This window comes from Vanacampus margaritifer, chromosome 2 (assembly GCF_051991255.1).
Source record: "Vanacampus margaritifer isolate UIUO_Vmar chromosome 2, RoL_Vmar_1.0, whole genome shotgun sequence".
Lineage (NCBI taxonomy): Eukaryota > Metazoa > Chordata > Actinopteri > Syngnathiformes > Syngnathidae > Vanacampus > Vanacampus margaritifer.
Window position 1 is genome coordinate 16,009,851 of NC_135433.1, and position 20,840 is coordinate 16,030,690.

At 41.5% G+C, this 20,840-nt stretch overlaps 1 protein-coding gene across 2 annotated transcripts; it reads left to right on the forward strand.

Annotated features, from left to right (window-relative positions):
• Positions 1-322: 322 nt before the first annotated feature.
• eftud2 (elongation factor Tu GTP binding domain containing 2) lies at positions 323-20,135 on the forward strand. Of its 2 annotated transcripts, none has more exons than XM_077558947.1 (28): positions 323-470; positions 1,646-1,762; positions 1,841-2,003; positions 2,589-2,667; positions 5,963-6,038; positions 6,132-6,197; positions 6,273-6,308; positions 7,034-7,124; positions 7,187-7,269; positions 7,350-7,516; positions 7,593-7,717; positions 7,784-7,847; positions 7,918-8,008; positions 8,094-8,229; positions 8,349-8,476; positions 8,640-8,833; positions 8,914-9,025; positions 9,108-9,248; positions 9,332-9,433; positions 9,512-9,594; positions 10,125-10,211; positions 10,948-11,074; positions 11,447-11,534; positions 12,683-12,801; positions 13,069-13,163; positions 13,231-13,384; positions 16,520-16,627; positions 19,836-20,135. In XM_077558947.1, exons 2-28 carry the CDS (start codon positions 1,655-1,657, stop codon positions 19,929-19,931), a joined length of 2,919 nt encoding a protein of 972 aa, XP_077415073.1. In that variant the 5' UTR covers positions 323-470; positions 1,646-1,654; the 3' UTR covers positions 19,932-20,135. The 2 variants fall into 2 exon arrangements, with proteins under 2 accessions (XP_077415073.1, XP_077415074.1); XM_077558948.1 differs by having other exon boundaries at positions 338-470; positions 1,641-1,762.
• Positions 20,136-20,840: the final 705 nt, after the last annotated feature.

Genomic DNA, 20,840 nt, shown 5'->3' on the forward strand with positions numbered 1-20,840 from the left:
ATAAGGATAGTACTCTATTTATGTAAAAATGCAAATGACACTAAAATCAGATAAGTGTGCTTGCTCTCTGCGTCAAGCTGGCACACTCCAATTTCCTGCTGATAAAAAACACACCTTGAAATGAAACTTAGAGAACTTAAAATCATCCTTAAATAATACGCCTATGCCACCAAAATGTCTGAGAATTTTAGATGGAAAATCAAACCAAAAGGTTTCTCAATTTTTGACAAAACTTCCAACTATTTTGCATTCTGTAACCCACCACTAGTTAAAATGGGGGCGATAATGAGCACTTATAGGGCGTTTACGTTCAAGCAGGAGAATGAAAACAGAAGAAAAACAGACCGGAAGTGGCGTTTCTCACGCATGGCGCTACTTGGAAAATATATTTATTTGCTATAAGATAAACGAATTTACACATACAAATATTTGGGCATAGTACGTCATTCCTCACTTTGCGCAGACTACAGGTAAATCTTTCGCCATCGGATTATCAATTCATCTAGCTAAACTAGCATTGTTGTATTACAGCCTTAACGTATCGCTAACGTTGTTTCGGGTGTCATTCATTCTCGCTAGCCGATTAGCATGCTAATAGTGAAGTAAAGTCATATATTGCTACATTCTTAAGTAAAGGGCAGTCTACACCTTCGCAGGCATTCAAACGACGAATACTTATCTGTCTTTTAAATATTGCACCCCGAATGTAATGTAATGGCGACACTGCAAGCTAACTTAGCATCAGGCAGTGGATGTTACCGGCAACTCTCTTGCTAGCGCTATTTTGCCGTGAACGGCTTTGATTGGGCAAATGTCGGACTGACGAACATGCATGGTTCATGCATCGCTTCATTTCATTTTCATTTCGAAGTGAATATTTTGCCGTGAATTGCACAAGAAGTACAAGTACAAATTCTGCACCAATAGAATAGTGTACCGGCTCGTAGAGTAATGGTAAGTGCGGTTGCCCCCAAGGTGCTGCTTTATTCTGTTTTTCTAAGCTCACGAAGAAATTTTGAACATGTTCATAATTATCTGTCGACCAATTAAGCCAGGGTCTGGTGTCTTTGCAACGTTTTGCAATCTTGAACAAAACCTTTGAGGAAATACGAACACTCACAACATGCACACGTCCTCGCAAGCCTGCACCGCTCAGTGAAATGCTAACCACTTTTTTAAGTTTTATCCTGATGTTGATGTTTATACCAAAAATGTGTGCGAATCAACCACACTTGACTCACACATTTGATGGAAGCATTGAAAAAAAAACTTGATGTTTTTGAGGGGTATATGTCAGATTGTCAGCTATAAATTTGGGAAATGTTTGCAATGCCTGTGCTTGGTCTATAGGAAATAGTTGTGAATAAAACTAGGGCATGTTTTCTTCGTGGTCATTAGTGGGTTGTAGAGGTAAGGTGAAGCGCAGAAGACAGCGATCACTGCTCAAATTGCTCAATTGACAGTGAGGCTCGTTAAGTGATCACTTTCAATGGCCAACCTGCAGCAAAAATGTATTTTAGGCTTCTGCATTGTAACTCAGCTTCATTTTTCTCATATATTCGTTTACAAAGCCTTTGTAACTATGTGTATGTGTCATGTCTCATATATACTTTTAACTAACACTGATGTTCTTGGTCAAGTTCAGTTCTGTGAAATGGAAGCTGATTTGTACGACGAATTTGGCAACTACATCGGCCCAGAGCTTGACTCTGATGATGACGACGAGAACGACTTGGATGCAGAGGACCGAGATGCAGATGAGGTGTTGTGTAGCTCTCCTTTTAACGTGTTCAATGCGTTTGTTTAAACAGTGAGATAACATGTCCTCTTTTTTGTGCAGGGAGGCGAGGATGACGACGACGAGCCGGCCGATGCCGACGAGGACGTGCCCGGCATGGAAGTGGTGCTGCATGAGGATAAAAAGTACTATCCGACTGCTGAGGAGGTGTACGGACCGGAAGTGGAAACCATCGTTCAAGAGGAGGACACACAACCTCTGACAGGTTGGAGATCAGGGCTATGAACGCCTGCACAACCTAATGAAATTCAATACAAAAATTTATAAAGCAGCCTTGATGGTTTGTTGCCAGTAAAGCTGACTTGCATTTTACAAAACTAGTAAAAAAAAAACAACAACAACCCTGCTTTAAAAAAAAAGGTATTTTTAGTTGTTTTTTTTATTATCAAAATATAGTTTGATCATTTATTTGTTAACACTTAGAAACAACACCCATTATATATCAGACACAAGGAACTTAAAAGGGATCATAAGTCATTATTTCATGCAATTTTTTGTTTATTTTATATTTATTATTAGTTATGTGTGCAGATTTTTGGGGGGTGCTAACTGAACATGCAGTATGCTCATTTTTGGTGTACCAAAGAAACAAAATTAAATGAATGAAATACTACTAAGTATAATAATACATTTTGACTTTTTTGGGGGTGTTTTTTTTAGGTTCATTATTATGGTTGTTTTTTAGCTGATAATTGGATTTTGTTGTATGTTAACATACCTTCTGATTAATTTCAACAACTACCGGCATATATTTTATGTACATTAAATTCCTCTCTTGCCATCCAATTAGAGCCCATCATCAAGCCAGTGCGGCACAAACAGTTCACCCTGATGGAGCAGGAGTTACCAGCCACGGTTTACGACATGGAGTGAGTACTCGCAGCTTGGGCTGCAATGATATATCAAATAACTCAATTAGTTCAGTTATTTAAAAGGTTGATGCAGAATCTCTGTCTTGAAGCTTCTCAGAAATAATCATTGGAACTCGGCCAGTATATCTCCAATCGCCAAGACAAGCAATATTAGCTAATGTATAGACCGCCACCACTAGTTACAACTTGCAACATACAGTATGATGCTTCCACAAGTGGTCAAGGATCGACACAGCCACTTGTTCACTTTCCAGGCATGAAAATCTCTCACCTTTCGGTAAAATTTGCCGTTTTAAAACCAAAATGGTTCACTTACGCGAATCGTGCATATCTGTTGAGAGCAAGCGAGATTTGACAGCCGGCGAGCCAAACGAGAGTGAAGCTTCGCGGTTCCTAGCATGCTTTGTTTGAGTGTGGGCTCTACCTGCTGCGAGGGCTTCTTGGTGCTGAGGCCGAGCGGCAGTTGGGATGTCGCTGCAATCGGCTGCCAAAGGCGGGGAGCACCGCCGCATTGCCCGCCTCTCCCCAGCGCGGACACATGCATGTCGCCGATGTCAGTCTTCAACCACCGATTCGAAACATGTTGTAAGGTGTGTGGCTCTACCATCGATACAATATATTATAGAATTTTAGAACAACACTTACCACGTACTTATACCATATTTATAATTTCTTGGGTATCTTGTGGTCAGCATGTAGCACTAGAAAGCATTACATACCGTGTCGGATTGTCGTTCACGTCCTCTTCCAACTGTCATTTTTTCTTTCAAGATTTTACTTCAAGTTGGGTTTGAATTCATTGCGCTATGTGCGCCAGGCACATTCTTGAAAATTTGTTGTCTGCATGCGCGGTGGCGAATGCATCTGTTAACTGGTGTCGGGTGGAACTTTTTTTTCCTTACGTTGGTTTCTATTAATCACCACTAGATGTCGTAAGATAACTTTGCAAACAACTATTGAAAACACCTAAATAGGGAATGTAATGAGAGACTGTACCAACCTGTATCAATACCCCGATACTGACAATTGGAACCGAACCGGTTCAAATACAAAAGGTGTACCCATCCCTACTTGAACGCAGCGTATGCTGTTTTTTGAACATCCATCCATGGTCCAATAAATGTAGCAAAGAGTTTTTCTTGACGCCGTAAAATTTGGAACTTTTTAATTCGCCATCCCTTTGTCCACTGCATGCCCCCAACCGGTTTGAGTGCCTGCCGAATATTAACGTATATAATAATATGTTAATATAATAATATTAACATTTTTGTCCAAGTGCTTCTCACCTTTTTCACCCCTGACCCGTTTTCATGCCTGCTTTCAATTGTTTTATTGAACAAACGGTAACACAATTTACATGTTATAATAAGTATGGTTGTCATGATACTAAAATTTCTAATTCGATATCGACACCCAGGAAAATACTCAATACCATTTTCGATACCGCGTAGATAAAAAAAAGACAAATGCCTTAAAATGCATTGAAAAAGATTTTCTTAACATAACCGCAAATAAATAATCATCATAATAATAATCAGAAAATAAATAAATAAGCTGCCGCTGTGTAGACTTGTCAAGACAGCTACAAACATTCAGTAACATAACATGCCACCTAAACGAAGGCCAACGTCAAAATAAAGTTCAAGAAAGAATATGTTGACGCCATGCCTTAGTACGCTTTTATTTTGAAGATGGCCTGCATGGTGGCGTGACCGACTGACAGCTAGCTCGACTTGTCTTTCTACACATTTCGGCTTGCCTTATTGTAGTTTGCCATTACATGCCCACATCAACACATCGTCGTCCCGAAATCATATCCAATTGCTAATTTAGGGCACTAAGAAACCTCTAGTTAACTTTTAAAGTAGTCCAACAACTGTGGCTTTGCTTTCTTTCTTTGCCTCTTTTTCAATGATGATAACATAGGCTAGTTTTTCATTTACTCTCCATGTTGAGAGTATGTGCCTTAAATTGTAGTTTGAGTTTTTTCTGTCAAAATGTCAAATATGGTCGTTTAGAATTTAAGAAGGCAACTGTATATTCAATAAGGCAGGAAAGATTCTTATGGCTCATGTATAAAATAACTTGTCCTGCTTTATATTGCACTGTTGTGTTCCTACATTCTACTGTAAATGGACATATTTGGCATTTTGATTTGAATCTTTTTATTTAATGGGAAAAAGTGTTTTATTAGATTAAAGGAAAACAAAGTTCTATTTATCTTTTTTTTTTCTTTTTTTGGGTGATCCGAAAGATGATCTAATCCGTGATTCTGATCCGAACTGCGAGTTTTTTGATCCATTGTATCAAGGGATTAATACTTAGTGTGACAAATAGAAATTTGTGTTGTAAAAAAAGTGCATCAATATACATAAATTAAAAATGGATAAATAATCGAATCGTATCCCCCGAATCGTGAGGTGTCCAAAGATTCCCACCCCTAAATAGTATCGTATTTGGCTACAAATTATAGATACTTTTGACAACCCTAGTAATAAGCACAACAGCGGCAACAGCCATCACTGGCGCCCATGGACTCGACACGCAGACTTAACCTTAAGGAAGAAGAAGTCATGCATTACCGCCAGTGGCCTTTCTTCATAGCCATAGGCATCTATGCTAAAGAAGGGGGCGCTAATGAACCAAAAGTATTTAGACAGCCATCAAATGGAAGAAGTAGTCCGTAGTCTTGTGTCAGTTATAGTGTAGTACGACTTATTTACTATTTAGAGCAGCAAGATGCGCAGTAAACGATCAGGATTCTACCTTTGACTCCAATGTGGCGCAGAATTTTAGTTAAGGTAAGCCATTTAAAACTACTGCAAAAAGAAAAGCTTTTTCATAGTGCATCTGTCTAAACCGTGTGTGTTTGCATGTGTGTATTTTTCGAGAGGGAGAGCCGCGATGCGATCCGCTTGCATTAAAACGCAGTCCATTTCTAAAGTGATATAGCAGTCAGCAGCTCGGAGCTGCTCATGCTTGAGTTGTTTCCTTTGTGAGCACTGGGCTCCTTTTGGGGTACTCTGAATAACAGAAGGGCACATTTGAACAACGCTCACACAAGGTTTTGAACAAGTATGTGCGTGCCTCGGGCACATTAATTTACCGGAAAAAGCCGTATTAAAAGTATACATGGTTTTATGAATCGATATTGGGCTACGAAAAGCAATATCGATTCAATATCGATATTTTAAACCCAGCCCTAATAAAAGAAGAGTACACAGATATCCTATTTTTTTATTTGTGTGTGCATGTCTTTCACGGTCTTCCGTTGTCATTTTTCTCCTGCCAGGTTCCTCGCCGATCTGATGGATAGTCCTGAACTGATCCGTAATGTTACCCTGTGCGGTCACCTCCACCACGGCAAGGTGAAACTCTGCCCGCCATCTGTGTATCTTCCTCCGTGGCACGTTGCCAAATAAAACAGGTGCTCTCTAACATGCCTTCGCTTTCCTTCCAAGACCTGCTTTGTGGACTGTCTGATTGAGCAGACCCACCCTGAAATCAGGAAGAGAGACGATGTAGACGTGAGTGCCATCGGTGATAAGAGCTCACCTAAATTTGTGTCAAATGACTTACAGCAGGCCTCTTGACTGTTTCAGCTCCGGTACACAGACATCCTCTTTACTGAACAGGAGGTGAGTGCGACATATAGGAATAATACCCTCAGAAATGAATGAATAATGTAGTACGTTGAACAAGAACAGCTCATATATGAATATGTATATGTATACGTATATTAACTCATTCACTCCCAGTCATTTTCACTGAAGCAACTCCCTTTGCTCCCGGCTGTTCGGATTTTGACAGATTTTGCAAGGCCTGCAGAATATTGACTTCTATTGCTATAAAAACCTGCCAAAAGAAAGATTAGAGTCTCTTCTTTCATCAGGAAAAAAATACATTTCTATCTGTTTCCGTTTCGCAGCAATTAGCATTAGAATATAGCTAAGTTTCATCATTATTCACAAACCTGTTTGAACTGTGATGAAATCCGCTTGTTTGCAACATGGCCCTGGTTGAGCTCTTATACTCTGCTGCCACCTGCTGGCCATTTTTGGAATAACTACCATTGCTTCAACCGTTCTCTGCAGTTGAGAGACTGCATCAAAGCCTTCTGTATGCTCTAGCATAAAAAAAAAAGTCTAAATATGTCTTTGGGATGTTAATATTTAAGATGGAACGTATTTATATGTTTTTTGGGAGCAAATGAGTTAAGGGTGTAACAAACTGATTTGAGGTAAACACTGGACCCCGCGCCCGGCGGTTAATTGAAGCACGGTGCCTATATAAGAGGAGGCCACTATTTAAGAAATCCACATCATGTCAAAATAAATGAAATATATTGTTTTGTGTTTCACAGAGAGGTGTGGGCATCAAGAGCACGCCTGTCACACTGGTGCTGCCTGATTCCAGAGGCAAATCTTACCTGCTGAACGTCATGGACACACCAGGTACTCACCTGCATTTTGTAACGTCAACGTCAAATAGTGAACCCGCTTCGTTTCCCAAACAGGTCACGTCAACTTCTCTGACGAGGTCACATCCAGCATTCGCATCTCGGACGGCATCGTCCTCTTCATCGACGCGGCCGAAGGAGTATGTCGTAGTGTCCGAGTAGCGGCAGCCATTTTGGGAGCCGTTGACAGACGCGTGACTCACAGTGCTGTCGACCACAGGTGATGCTGAACACGGAGCGCCTGATCAAGCACGCCGTCCAGGAGCGCATGGCCATCACCATCTGCATCAACAAGGTGGATCGGCTCATCGTGGAGCTCAAGCTGCCACCCACCGACGCCTACTACAAACTCCGCCATATTGTGGACGAGGTTAACGGCCTGCTCAAGTAAGTGGCTGTCACGCCATAAATCTCACGTGACCATACGGTGCGTTTGTTCATTTGCCCCGTTTTCCCCCTTCAGCACATATTCCACTGACGAGAACCTGGTGGTTTCTCCTCTCTTGGGCAACGTGTGCTTTGCGAGCTCTCAGTACAGCATCTGTTTCACCCTCGGCTCCTTTGCAAAGATCTATGCGGATACGTATGGTGAGATGACTGCACATTACCACTCTTAACATGTCGCCTTTCTCATGGTTGGTTGTTCATTTGCAGGTGACATCAATTACACTGAGTTTTCCAAGAGACTCTGGGGTGACATTTATTTTAACCCAAAAACGTGAGTGTTTCCCCAATATTTGCCATTTAAACATTCATTCTCTCAAGTTGTGTGTGTGTGTGTCATTTAGGCACAAGTTCACAAAGAAAGCTCCCACCAGTAACACCCAGCGCAGTTTTGTGGAGTTTGTCCTCGAGCCACTCTATAAAATCCTTTCACAGGTTGGATCCAAAAGCCTTCACAAGCATGTTCAATGCCCACGAGGTCCAATCAAGCCAAATGTCCTGAAACCGTCTCTTTGTTTAGGTGGTCGGGGACGTGGACACGTCACTCCCCAGGGTTCTGGATGAACTGGGGGTCCACCTGAGCAAAGAAGAACTGAAACTGAACATCAGGCCGCTGTTGAGGCTGGTGTGCAACCGCTTCTTTGGCGACTTCACCGGTATGTCAGGTGTTTTTTTTTTTGGTTTGTGTTTTTTTTAAGAAAGTTGGAATAGATGACAGACATAAGCAACTCTGCTATTAGGCTACCAAGATTTAACTCTGACATGTTTTCTGCAGGCTTGGTGGACATGTGTGTGCAGCATATCCCCTCGCCACAGGAAGGCGCCCGGAACAAGATAGAACACACCTACACGGGCGGTCTGGACTCAGACCTAGGGGAGGCCATGGCTGAGTGTGACCCTGAAGTGAGTTCTTATGAACGATCAATAAAGGTGTCAAATCAAAAGATAACAACATGCCCCTGAATCTTAATTCTTTATTCTAAGGAAGATGTCTTGGGCAATTGTCTGTTAACCTAAGACGCTCACAAACTTACTTTGTAAGTAACATTTACATTCCCTTGTTCAGGGTCCCCTAATGTGTCACACTACCAAGATGTACAGCACCGAGGACGGCGTTCAGTTCCACGCTTTTGGCCGCGTACTGAGCGGGACCATCCAGGCGGGCCAGCCTGTCAAAGTGTTAGGTGAGAACTACACCCTGGAAGATGAGGAGGATTCCCAAGTCTGTACCGTTGGCCGGCTCTGGATTTCCGTCGCAAGGTGCGCCTTGAGGATTTGGACTTTTTCAAGTTGGAGCGGTTTTCTTGTGAATTAAATCTCGGCTGCTCCACTTTTTTAAGATATCAAATTGAAGTGAATCGAGTTCCTGCCGGGAACTGGGTACTTATCGAGGGATGTGACCAGCCCATCGTCAAAACGGCCACTATCACAGAGCCCCGAGGGAACGAGGAGGTCAGACTGTGCTGACTCCAACAAATGGCGGCAGCGCCTAAAAGTGAACGAGTGCTTCATGGACTTCTTTCTCTCACCTCAGGCTCAGATTTTCCGTCCGTTAAAGTTCAACACCGCGTCGGTGATTAAAATCGCAGTGGAGCCTGTTAACCCTTCGGAGCTGCCCAAGATGTTGGATGGACTGCGGAAGGTCAACAAGAGTTACCCCTCCCTCACCACAAAGGTGCATCACATCAGTCAAGTAGTTGAACCGGCGTCTGTAGAAGGCGCAGCTTGCTTTATGTGTATCTATGTTTGTCTCGGTAGGTGGAGGAGTCTGGAGAGCATGTCATCTTGGGCACGGGGGAGCTCTACCTGGACTGTGTTATGCATGACCTGCGCAAGATGTACTCTGAAATCGACATTAAAGTAATCGAGTCATTTTTCTTTAATGTTACCGTTTTGTTTTTTGATTTGATTTTGAGACGAAGGTCTTCATGTCCATAGGTTGCTGACCCTGTGGTGACGTTCTGTGAAACAGTCGTAGAGACGTCGTCTTTAAAGTGTTTTGCTGAGACGCCAAATAAAAAGTGAGTATTGCACTGCAAAATGTAATACAAGATTGCCTGCATGTAATTGTGATTGTCAGTAGTGTATGAGAGGTTCATGTCATTAGATAAAGCACTCAGTGTGATGCAGTCAGTGTTAAAGGAACTACTCGGCATTGTTTTAGCCATTTACAACAGCTCCTAGGTGTCCTTTGCCAAAATACCCCCAGGGAAATAATTATAAAACACTGCACCAGTGGTAGGCCTTGTCGCACATTTTTACAATTTTCCAGATACAATTTTGACAGGATTGTTTAATTTCACACTTGATGGGTAGGCAGGCACTCTAACCCAACTTTGTGTGACTGTTATCATTATGCATTGTAAAAGCGTAATTTTTGATCTCTAATACTGGATCTCAGTAGGTGTGCCGGATCTTGTGGCCAGTGAGGGTTTTATCATCGAGTTAAATAAGAGTTGCCATCAGCGTTGACCTCGCCCCTACCTCTCCCCTTCTGGCGAGTGGTGTCAGAGCAAGTGATTGACAGCTGACTGTACGTTGTCATTGGCAGGAATAAGATCACCATGATCGCCGAGCCCTTGGAGAAGGGGCTGGCCGAGGACATCGAGAACGAGGTGGTGCAGATCACTTGGAACAGGTATGACAACCGGCCATCTCGCAGCTTCCACACATCCAGTTATCTCATGATGAATTGAAATGGCCCAGTTGTAATGGTGGACATATAGCAAAGACATTTGCGTAACGGCCCCCGAGACGTTGTCATATTTCTCTTTTATCCCTCAGTTAGCGTCTGACAAATGGCGTGCGGCAGTGACCGTTTGCTCTTTTAATTAAATGCCATGATGGAAAAATGCTGGACAGTCACGTGCGCATTTATTGCGAAAAACTATTTCATATTCTTTTTCATTTTTAAGTGGCATGCCACAGCTTGCTGACTTTTTAATTCAGTGGAGTATGTGTTTTCCTGGAATTGAATTGAATTCAGCGGTTTGTTTTATAGGGCATTTCTCTTGTGGAATATTTGGACAGAAAATAAAAGATGTTGTGCTGTGTTTGGTGAAAAGAACGTGGAGCCCTTTTTAAGAGCTTCCTCGCTGTATCGATCAGTTCACTTACGCTAATTGAAAATGCTCTGAAAGCACACGAGAACTTCTTCCCGCTGTGATACAAAGTGTGTGTGCGTGTGTGAGGTTGTGCAGGTGCAACGGTGTCGCACAGGCGACACACTTCACACCCCATTAGGCCGAACCTCTTCCTCTTCCATTAACCCCTCTGCACACCCCAATCAACTAATCTCCTTTATGTTACAGCTGACACTTCACGCAAAGAACCTTTCTTAACCGCCTCCCCTCTATTCCTCCTCCTTCCTCCAGGAAGAAGCTGGGTGAGTTCTTCCAGACAAAGTATGACTGGGATCTGCTGGCCGCCAGGTCCATCTGGGCCTTCGGACCCGACACAACGGGGCCCAATATCCTGGTGGACGACACGCTACCCTCTGAGGTGAGAGGATTGTCAGGACTATAATATTGTCCTTATGCAGTCGAGGCCTGATCCTTATGACACCTACATTTGCATTTTACAGATCACCTTTTCTCAACATTTCTCGTTATAAAAAAAAAAGGATTTAAAAAAAAAATCATTTAAAATTTTTTTCATCAGTGTGTGCGGATTCTTACTAAAAGTTAAAATAATCTCTCATGTCTGATAAATCCAAAAACTGTCAGCAGGAAGTAGCATAGTATCTCTTATGCACCTTACTGTGGAGGTAATTAGAGGTCAGTGCCTCAGAAATACTGTTAGCCAATAGCTTGTTTGCATTCATTCGCTGTAGCACTTTTCTTTTTTGTCAATTGTCTGTGTTGTGCTTGACAGGTGGACAAGGCACTGTTGGGCTCTGTGAAAGACAGCATCGTTCAGGGTTTCCAGTGGGGCACCAGGGAGGGGCCACTGTGTGATGAGCGTAAGGACCATCTCTCTTTAAAGCTAGACGTGATTTCTTAAAAAAATAAAATAAAATAAAAATTGCTTTTAAACACTTCACACACACAGATAAAACGGAATACCGTATCAAGGTCTTTGACACATTGATTTGAAGAGTTAATGCGAAAGACAAAACTTCCCATAGCAACATGACAAGTGGTAGCCAACTTCATGGAATAAAAAAAAAAAGGTGGAATGAGCACTCCCAACACATTTAAAATCCCGCATAACAAATACATGAAAAAAACACAAAACAATTAATTCACCTGTTCTACTGCCCACATTGTTTTTCCCACAAATAATGCTTCATTTGTACAATTTAAGTTGAGTTTGGAAATGTCAGTCATTTTTAATACGTTGTCTTGAAGAAAACAGTTTTTTTTTTTTTATTGGTTATTTGAGGAGTTTTTTTCCCAACCAGATTTTTTTAATAAGTGATATCACACAAAAATGTTAGGCATTGTTTTCCAGAAACCGTGGCCTGTTTTTCAAAATTATTTGCTGTATTTTCAGATGAAAAGCTACATTTTGGGAAATCTAGTCCTAACTCACTACTTCAACTGTGCAAACAAATTTCAATCCATCTGTTTATAGCGCTTGCTTGTCCTAATTAGGCTGGAAGATGAGCTGGAGCCGATCTCAGCTGAATTGTGGACCAGTCTGTGAATTGCAGACTATATATTCAACATTCATATTCACACCTTTAGACCTTTTTGGCAGTTTCAACAGATTTAGCGTGTATGTTTTTGTAATGTGGAAGGGAACCAGATTTTCCAGACAAAATGTATCCAACCAAGGGACAACATACAAACTTGATACAGGGAGGCCTGAGCAGACAAAACTAAGACATCTCAACCAACTGTGAGGCAGGCATGCTAACCACTCATCTACCGTGCTGCCCAAATTTATGACACTAAAATTCTTCCGATAGTTGAAACACTTTAGAGCTGCCAATTGCTGCTCTTTCTTTCCATATGCCAAACGACAAACGTCGTCCGATGAGACGTTTAATTGATTCAAGATTGAGTTGGCTGTTGAACTTGGGCCAGGAACCGCTGGCGCTCAGCATTGCCATTGAGGATGTCCTTTTTTCCCCTCCTTGAATATCTTCTACTTTGAAAATGTCAGCCATCAGGAACGTCAAGTTCAAGATCCTGGATGCGGTCATCGCTCAGGAGCCGCTGCACCGCGGAGGGGGCCAGGTCATCCCGACCGCCAGGAGGGTGGTGTACTCGGCCTTCCTCATGGTGAGATCACCGAGATCCCTAACTCGCCCCGCCTCACCTCACCGCTCTTTCCCGTCTGCCATTAGACTACTACATACTCGCTTTCTTTATTGTTCCATTACCCTGATTACACTTTGCATTTCGCTGACGATCGTTCTCTTTAATTGCGGCGCAGTGACGTTTCTCGCTTACAATTTTTGGCTCGTCTCTTCATCTCGTTTTGACCGTGTCGCCGATGCATACGTTAGCCGTATGCTCAAGGTTTTTCTTTTTTTGTGTGCATTCCAGGCCACTCCAAGGTTGATGGAGCCATACTACTTTGTGGAGGTTCAAGCTCCGGCTGATTGCGTCTCGGCCGTCTACACAGTGCTCGCCCGGAGGAGGTCGGTCCCTGTCCCGAGCACTTTGAGCCACGAAGCCGGGATTCACGCTGTTGCCGTTTTTTCGCAGGGGCCACGTCACACAGGACGCGCCCATCCCGGGCTCTCCACTCTACACCATCAAGGCCTTCATCCCGGCAATTGATTCCTTCGGCTTCGAGACCGACCTTCGCACACACACTCAGGGGCAGGCCTTCGCTCTGTCCGTCTTTCACCACTGGCAGGTATGAATTTGACATCACATCAATTTAATGCCACAAATAAGTGAAGACAAGTATAAGAGTTATTTTGTAGATTCTACAGTATGTAAAATGACAATTTTCTAAATGTTTAGATTACTCTTCTTTTTTTCTTTCTTAAAAAAACCAACAACTGGATAGGTGAGTAGTGATACCAGGTATCCGTATCGGGACGATACCTGGCCTTCTTCCAAGGTATTGGTAATTTGCGTCAGTGGCCGACTCGAGTATCAGCAACCCTCTTGTGGCCATTTTATAATCAGAAACTAGAAATGAGAAGCATAGACAACTGCCATTAACTTCATGAAATTTTAAAGAAAAAGGCTATTTTGGGGTATGTAGGTTTTTCTTTTGACTGTTTTACTTCTTACCTTTTCAAATGTACTGTCATTGTTTTTGGGGGTAAATTTTATGTATCAAAAATATTAGTAAAATATTAATACTAGTATTAACACTACTCTTGAGTCCTCATACTTGTATCGGTCTGAAAAAAAAGTTTTATTATTGAACATCCCTAATTTATATTAAAAAAAAAAAACATCCAAGACTTTTGACAGTTTTTCTCGATTCAATCACTCAAAAACGGTGCGGAACTTCTTAAACGCAAAACTGAGAAGGAGCACTTGTACACACACGTGCCAACCCGTGCGCAGGAAAAAATTGCCATGCTGTGCAGCAGCCACGCGCATCCCGTCCGCCACTCAGTCTCAATCTCGGCTGATGTGCGGCAAGTGTTGAGTCATTAAGATTTAAGCCCCGTTTCAGGCTGCCATGTCCGACATGTGTTTGCGCGCGCTCTCAGCGGCTGTCGCCCAACGTTAAGCTCCACTTAGATGAGATGAGTGCTTATTATGGCAAAGTCCTTCATCTGGAAGTGGCGTTGAAGGTGCCGTGTTAGCACCTGAATGTCTGTGGGAGCATACAGGACTGGCTAATCTATGGAAACTTTTCTAGGATGCTTTCAACTGAAATGAATGAAACCTTCAGTGTTTCCATTCAAAATCACCGAAAAGTTAGGAAGAGAAGAAGAAGTTTTGCGTGTTGCGACTGTTTAAATCATCCGGAGATGAGTTTCACTTTTTGAAGTATTGAAGTAAATAAACGTTACTAGCATATTTTTTATTTGTACCTCTGTATTACTATAGTGACTTTCAAAAACGACACCAAGCGATTATTGTTTGCTTTGAGGTCAAATAGAACATTCTTTCTCCATGATTCATGTTTTCATAGTCGTCTGACGTTCGAGTTTTCAGTCATCTGCCATGTAAGATTTCCTCTCAATGCTTTGTCATAACGGCGTCCCAAGGGAATGATTTATTTATCCAAGTCACAAACGGGTGTCCTTGTCTCAAGAGGATCCGCCCGCTGGCCTCTAGCAGCGAGTCACATCATCGCTAGCTAGCATAATTACATATTTACTTACTCAGCATCCGCCTTGTCCGTTGCTACGGCTTTGTGCGGAACAGACTGGCTAGTATCGATTCAGCTGCCCCTGGATGACTGTTTGTTTGCCCCATTAAACTCGTTAGTGAGCTGGTGGTCTGCCAGTGCCTGCTTGTAATCGATGTCAACTTACTGCTCCGTCCATCTGTTGATTTGCCTTCGGCCTCTCAATTGATGGTTTCCTCTCATGTGTCGTCCCATTCTGAGGCCAGGAAACTTGCCTTCAAGATACTTGCTCATTTAGGTCAGACTCAAGTCAACTCCTAACTTTTGCTTCAGAGAAGAAGCCTGATGGGGAAGAAACTCTTGCATGTTGTGAACATATTACCTGTCAATGAGGCTCATGGCGTGCTTGTGTTTTGCATGACTCATTGGCCAAATCATCTTGACCCCACCCCCCCAAAAAAAACTGCTCGCTTAACCTGCCAACATTGCGCTGATGCCAACGCTGGTCACCAGCTGCGCTCGCACGTCTTGGCTTCCATCAACATGATGGACGCGCTCCTGAGTCAGTGGCAGCAGCACGTCACGCTTGCCAATGAATCAGATGAGAAAACGCACCAAAAAATAAAAAGGTGTCCACTCAGCTGGACCGTCAAGCGTCTTTCACATTTGACAGATTGTTTCTCAGATTTTTTAGCCGATTAATTAAAAAATAATATTATTAAAATAACAAAACAATTAAAATATATATATATATATATATATATATATATATATATATATATATATATATATATATATATATATATGAGCTTATGATATTTAACACATACCTAAAAAGTAACATTTTTATTACCCAATGAAACAATAACTTTTTTTCATGTGGCAAAATAACCAAGCCCAATGTATTCTTAGTAAATATGTATATATATATATATATATATATATATATATATATATATATATATATATATATATATATATATATATATATATATATATATATATATAAGGTGTATATATATATAAGGTATATTCAAGGATCTTCTCAAATAGTCAAGCCAAACGTCTGTTTATCAGTTTTTGAAAAATGCGCATGCGGACGACCATCCTACCAGCTCTCCTGCTCGTCCTGGGGGAAACAAGCACACTCTAAAAATGGGGAGTGATATTTGCTTGAAAAAGCCTAGTAAAGGTTGATGCACTTAGTAAATTTGACAAAGAGGAAAACTTTACTAGATTTTTTTTAGGTAAATAGAACGTGCAAGCTCATCTTCATCAGTCTTTGCAGCCAGCCTCACTTCATAGACAGATGTTCTCTTGCGACTTATCCATTTTCAAAGTATGCGGTGAGATCGGTGGAGCTACAATGATGAATGGCTGAATCTGAAGCTCAGCGGCTACATGCTACAAACACTCAAAGTGTGCATGCGCAGCTAGGAACGAGCACGCACAAAGTCGTTGCGGCAGATTGATTGACGGGATTGAGAACCAACGCAGCCACAAAAGATCCTTAAATACACCTTTAATTGTAATTACCCTATAATGTTCAACTATTGGATGGTGAGCCACATTTAAATTTGCGTCTGACTGGTCAAATTCAGGTAAAAGCACACAATTCCATATGAAACTTATTGCAAAGGAGTAAATTGATTTTGCAAGCTTGGTCAGAAAACAAATTAAATGTGAGTCAAGGGGTACCCCGTGTTTTAAAATGAATAATGTGATTTCCAGATCGTTCCGGGTGATCCACTGGACAAGAGCATCGTGATAAGGCCGCTGGAGCCTCAGCCTGCCCCCCACCTAGCCAGAGAGTTCATGATCAAGACCCGACGACGCAAGGTGAGCCTCTCCTCTTTCGCTTCTTCTTTCTCATCCTTTCCTTTTCATTCCTTGGGGCAATAACTACAAATAGGGCTGTCACTATCAATTTTTTTCAATAGATTTTTCTATTGATTATTCCATTGAATAATCGAGTAAAATTTTGAATATCATCACAGCTCATTATTTATCTTCTGTTTGTTTTGTCACATCATATAATTTGCAACATTGACATTCGAAAGAAGGGCTGACGGGTAGAACCCATGGCTTATTAGTAACCCGTCCGCATCGATTCTTACTATAGGCATCAGTCATATACATTGATTATGATAGTCAATGATTCATATCGTTATCAATCCCAGACTTGAGTCTGCACACTCCTCGCTCAGTTCATCTTGAGTAATGTCTGTGTGTAAGTTGCAATTAGTACCAATCATTTGGAATTGGTAAATCGGTTCCTGGACGCCACCAAGAGGCCCACCCAGCCAGGCGAGCAGCCAAGCCGAGCGCATGCTCGTTCACCAGTAGCGTCTTCGCTGACCTTGGATCAGCTTTCACACTTGTGGCTTCCAGAAGAGTAGATGGGCTTGCATTCTGCCCATTGCGTCCACAGCAATGTTCACTCCATTCCGGTCAGTTCAGCCAACACTGTTGCCAGCATCCGATGATGCTTAGATCTTGATACTCCTGAGCGTTCACCAACCCCATTGTAACTATTTACAGCAGATACATTGCAGCCACAATACAACCTTATCACGACAGCCTTGCATGTTACAACAAATGTCCAAACAGAAATCGAGCCAGACAATGTTTAAGTTCTTACAGGAACAGCAATACATGTTATCAATGCAGGTACATAAACAAGAGTTAACCTTGGCAGTGTCAGCAAGTAATTATATGCTATATTTACATTATTCAAATCATGACTGCTCCAGTTTTGGGTTAATTATTAATTTTTTACAATAATTTCATTTGGGTAAAACATAATCCACAATTTATTGATGTGAGTTACTGAGCAGTTAATGTCTCTCAAAAGTCTTTTCACGATCGTATTTTCTTCTGAGAAGATGAGTCTTCTTTTGTTTGGTTGAAGATCCGACAGTCTTTGTCCATGTGTTCTTGAGAAATCCATTCTTTCTCAATTGTTGCGCCCTTCTGGCAATGTCAGCATTTCGTTTTGTGAGATTATCATTGACGTACACATGTTTACCTTTAAGTTTGTAGCTATCTCTCAAAAGAGCAATCTTTTTCTTCCTGTCAACAAACCTGATCAGAACTGCAGGTGGTCGTGTCCCCCCAGTTGGAAGCGAAAAGCACATCTGGATGTGCGCTCGATCCACAATTAATCCCAAATCCCCGAGTTGAGTTGTCACTTGCTGTTTGCTGAAGCTTGGTCAGAATCAACTGCACTTGTGCTGGCCGCAGCTCTCGCCCGAGGGCCGCGGCGCGGTTTAATCTGAATACCTGTAACTATGACATCGTTGTTTCGAAGATTCTGTTCCAAATCATCCACTTTTTGTTCCAAGGCGACAATGCGTCGATCTTTTTCTTGTCTCTTTCTTCAACTGTTAAATTTCCTGCGGAAGTGGCTCGATGCTCTTTTTCATTTCAAGTAATTTGGTGACCATTTCTTTGAGTTTTGCAAGAGAAGATTTTATCTCTTCAGTTTCGTTAGCTTTTTTTCCACCAGGCATATTGCAGCAATGTAGTTAAAAATCCCAATGTCAACAAAATAGAAGTAACGAGTGAGTGCAGGAGCAAGTACAAATGCATCCTTCCTCGACAGATCCGTCCTTGATTGATTGATTGGTTGGTTGGTTGGTTGTCTATACATATGTATTAAACACAAACAAAATAAGCATATGCTAAATGGTTAGCAATCACGATCATCATTAGTGCACTAGCGGATTACGTTTAAGGTAAACCCTAAACTATCACTTATTCACACACATCATTCTATCTACATTACACATGTAAAAGTGTGTTCTATCATGTCACTTACAGACATTGCTTCAACAATAGTGCATGAGTAGACAAGTGAAGCTGCTTGTTTTCTACAATGAGCTCATTGCGTATATTTGCAAAAACGGTCCGTGTAGAAACATGGACCGTTTTTGCAAATGTACGGAGCTTCGATGCAGACATTTTTAGCCGACCTATACATGTCGACTTTTTCCCCCCCAACCCCATCTACAGATACATACAAAAGATAGCTTTGATCAGGAGCTGAAGGGAGGAATGTTTTTTTGTTCACAACCAGAAACACTACAACATTTACAAGTGCTCTTCAAAAAATTTGAATATCCTCCAAAAGTTGAATAATTTCTGTAATGCCATTCAAAAAGTCAAACTATCATAGATTCAGGGCCACACCTTAAGTGATTTCAAGTATTTATTTGTTTATTTTAAAGTTGTTTGGGCTTCCAGCTCATAAAGCCCATGAAAACAGGATAAAAATTTATAATGATGTGAACAAATCACCATGCATACTTCCAGTGTTTTGCATGGGGGGGAAGATGGACGAGTGGGATGGTATTTACAAAACGATATGTCAATCTTCAACAGTTGGTTGTATTCCCTTTGCCTTAACCACTGCCTCAATGCGCCGTGGGATTGCCTGGGGGTCCTGGAAGCCCAGGCTTTCTTGATGCTTACTGTCAGCTCTTAGTTTTTTTGGTGTGCTGGCCCTCATTTTCCTCTTGATAGTACTGTATTACTAGAGGAAAACGAGGGCCACAATACAGTACTATCATATTTTCACGACTATAAGGCATACTTTAAAGTCTTAAATTTTCCCCCAAAAATCGACGGTGCGCTTAATAGTGAGGTGCGCCTTGTGTGTGGACCAAGGTCCAAAATCTAACTGACTGTGTGGGGAGGACTTCTCGCGACCCATTGCTTATATACAAGAAAGACCGACCTGACTGAGAACAGACACAAGAGTCCGAAATAGTCAACTTTTTGAATGGAATTAACGAAATTATTCAACTTTTCGACGATATTAAAAAATGTTGACGAGCACCCGTATTTGTCCAGTGTCCTCATTTGTCGTCCGTGCAGTATTTATGTGTAGAGGAGGGTTACGAGAGAGTTTCTCTTTTGATTCATTCATCTTTACAACCACATTTTGTACATTACAAATCAAATGGAAAAAACATCCTCTACCACATTCACCATTTGTTTTTATTCCCCCCTTGACAACTGACACCCTGTATTGTTTGTGTGGCAGGGTTTGAGCGAGGACGTAAGCATCAGCAAGTTTTTCGACGATCCTATGTTGTTGGAGCTGGCCAAACAGGACGTAGTGCTGAATTATCCCATGTGAGTGCATCTACAGTGCCGCTAAATCTCAGTTGTTTCCATGTACATCCTGGTCAATATGCATTCATCATGGTTCTTATTTTGTATCTCCTTTTATTTTCTTTATGGACAAAATTGTTGTAGAATACACAAAAACACCTGAAACCCATTTTCTAGAATATGCTGTTGATTTGAATAATAAAAATAGAAAATAAAATTTTGTACTTGATCTTTGTTTCATTTTTGTCAACTTCCTCCTCAAGAAAATCCCCATCTTGATACCGGTTTGTTGATCTTAGATGTCTATGAATGACATGTCAGTAAACCTCACAGACCTGCTGCCAAATGATAGCAAAATCACACAATTGAAATAAAAATAACATGAAAGATTGGCGAAGCATATTGAAGTTCTCTTTTGCGACCTAGAGCTGAACTGAATTCAACTTTACAAATTCTGACCCTGTTTGAACACAGCAAATGCCATTTAATTAGGTAGTCAGATGTTCATCCATTAACTCTTTGACTGCCAGACGTTTTCATAAAAGGGATGACGTGGGTGCCAGCCGATTTAAGCATTTTTGACTGATCTTTCAAGGTCCACAGAAAATTATGTGTTTGGACTATGGAAACACACATACTACCAAATGAAAGATTGGACTCTCGTCTTTCATCAGAAAAAAAAAGTTTGTTTCTACCTTATTCCGTTTTTCAGTAATCAACAATAGAAAATGGTTAGTTTCACCTCTGTTTTGAAAAAACGTCTTTTAACGTCTTTGGCACTCCTCCATAGGATTTTACTAAACGTTATATAACGTTTTTGGCAGTCAAAGAGTTAAGCATGGCTGACAAAACCTGCAGAAACTTCAACCAACTTCATTTGCCAATGGAAGCTGATCAGCAGCTCCTCTCTAACCGGCCAAAAACTTTCCGACCA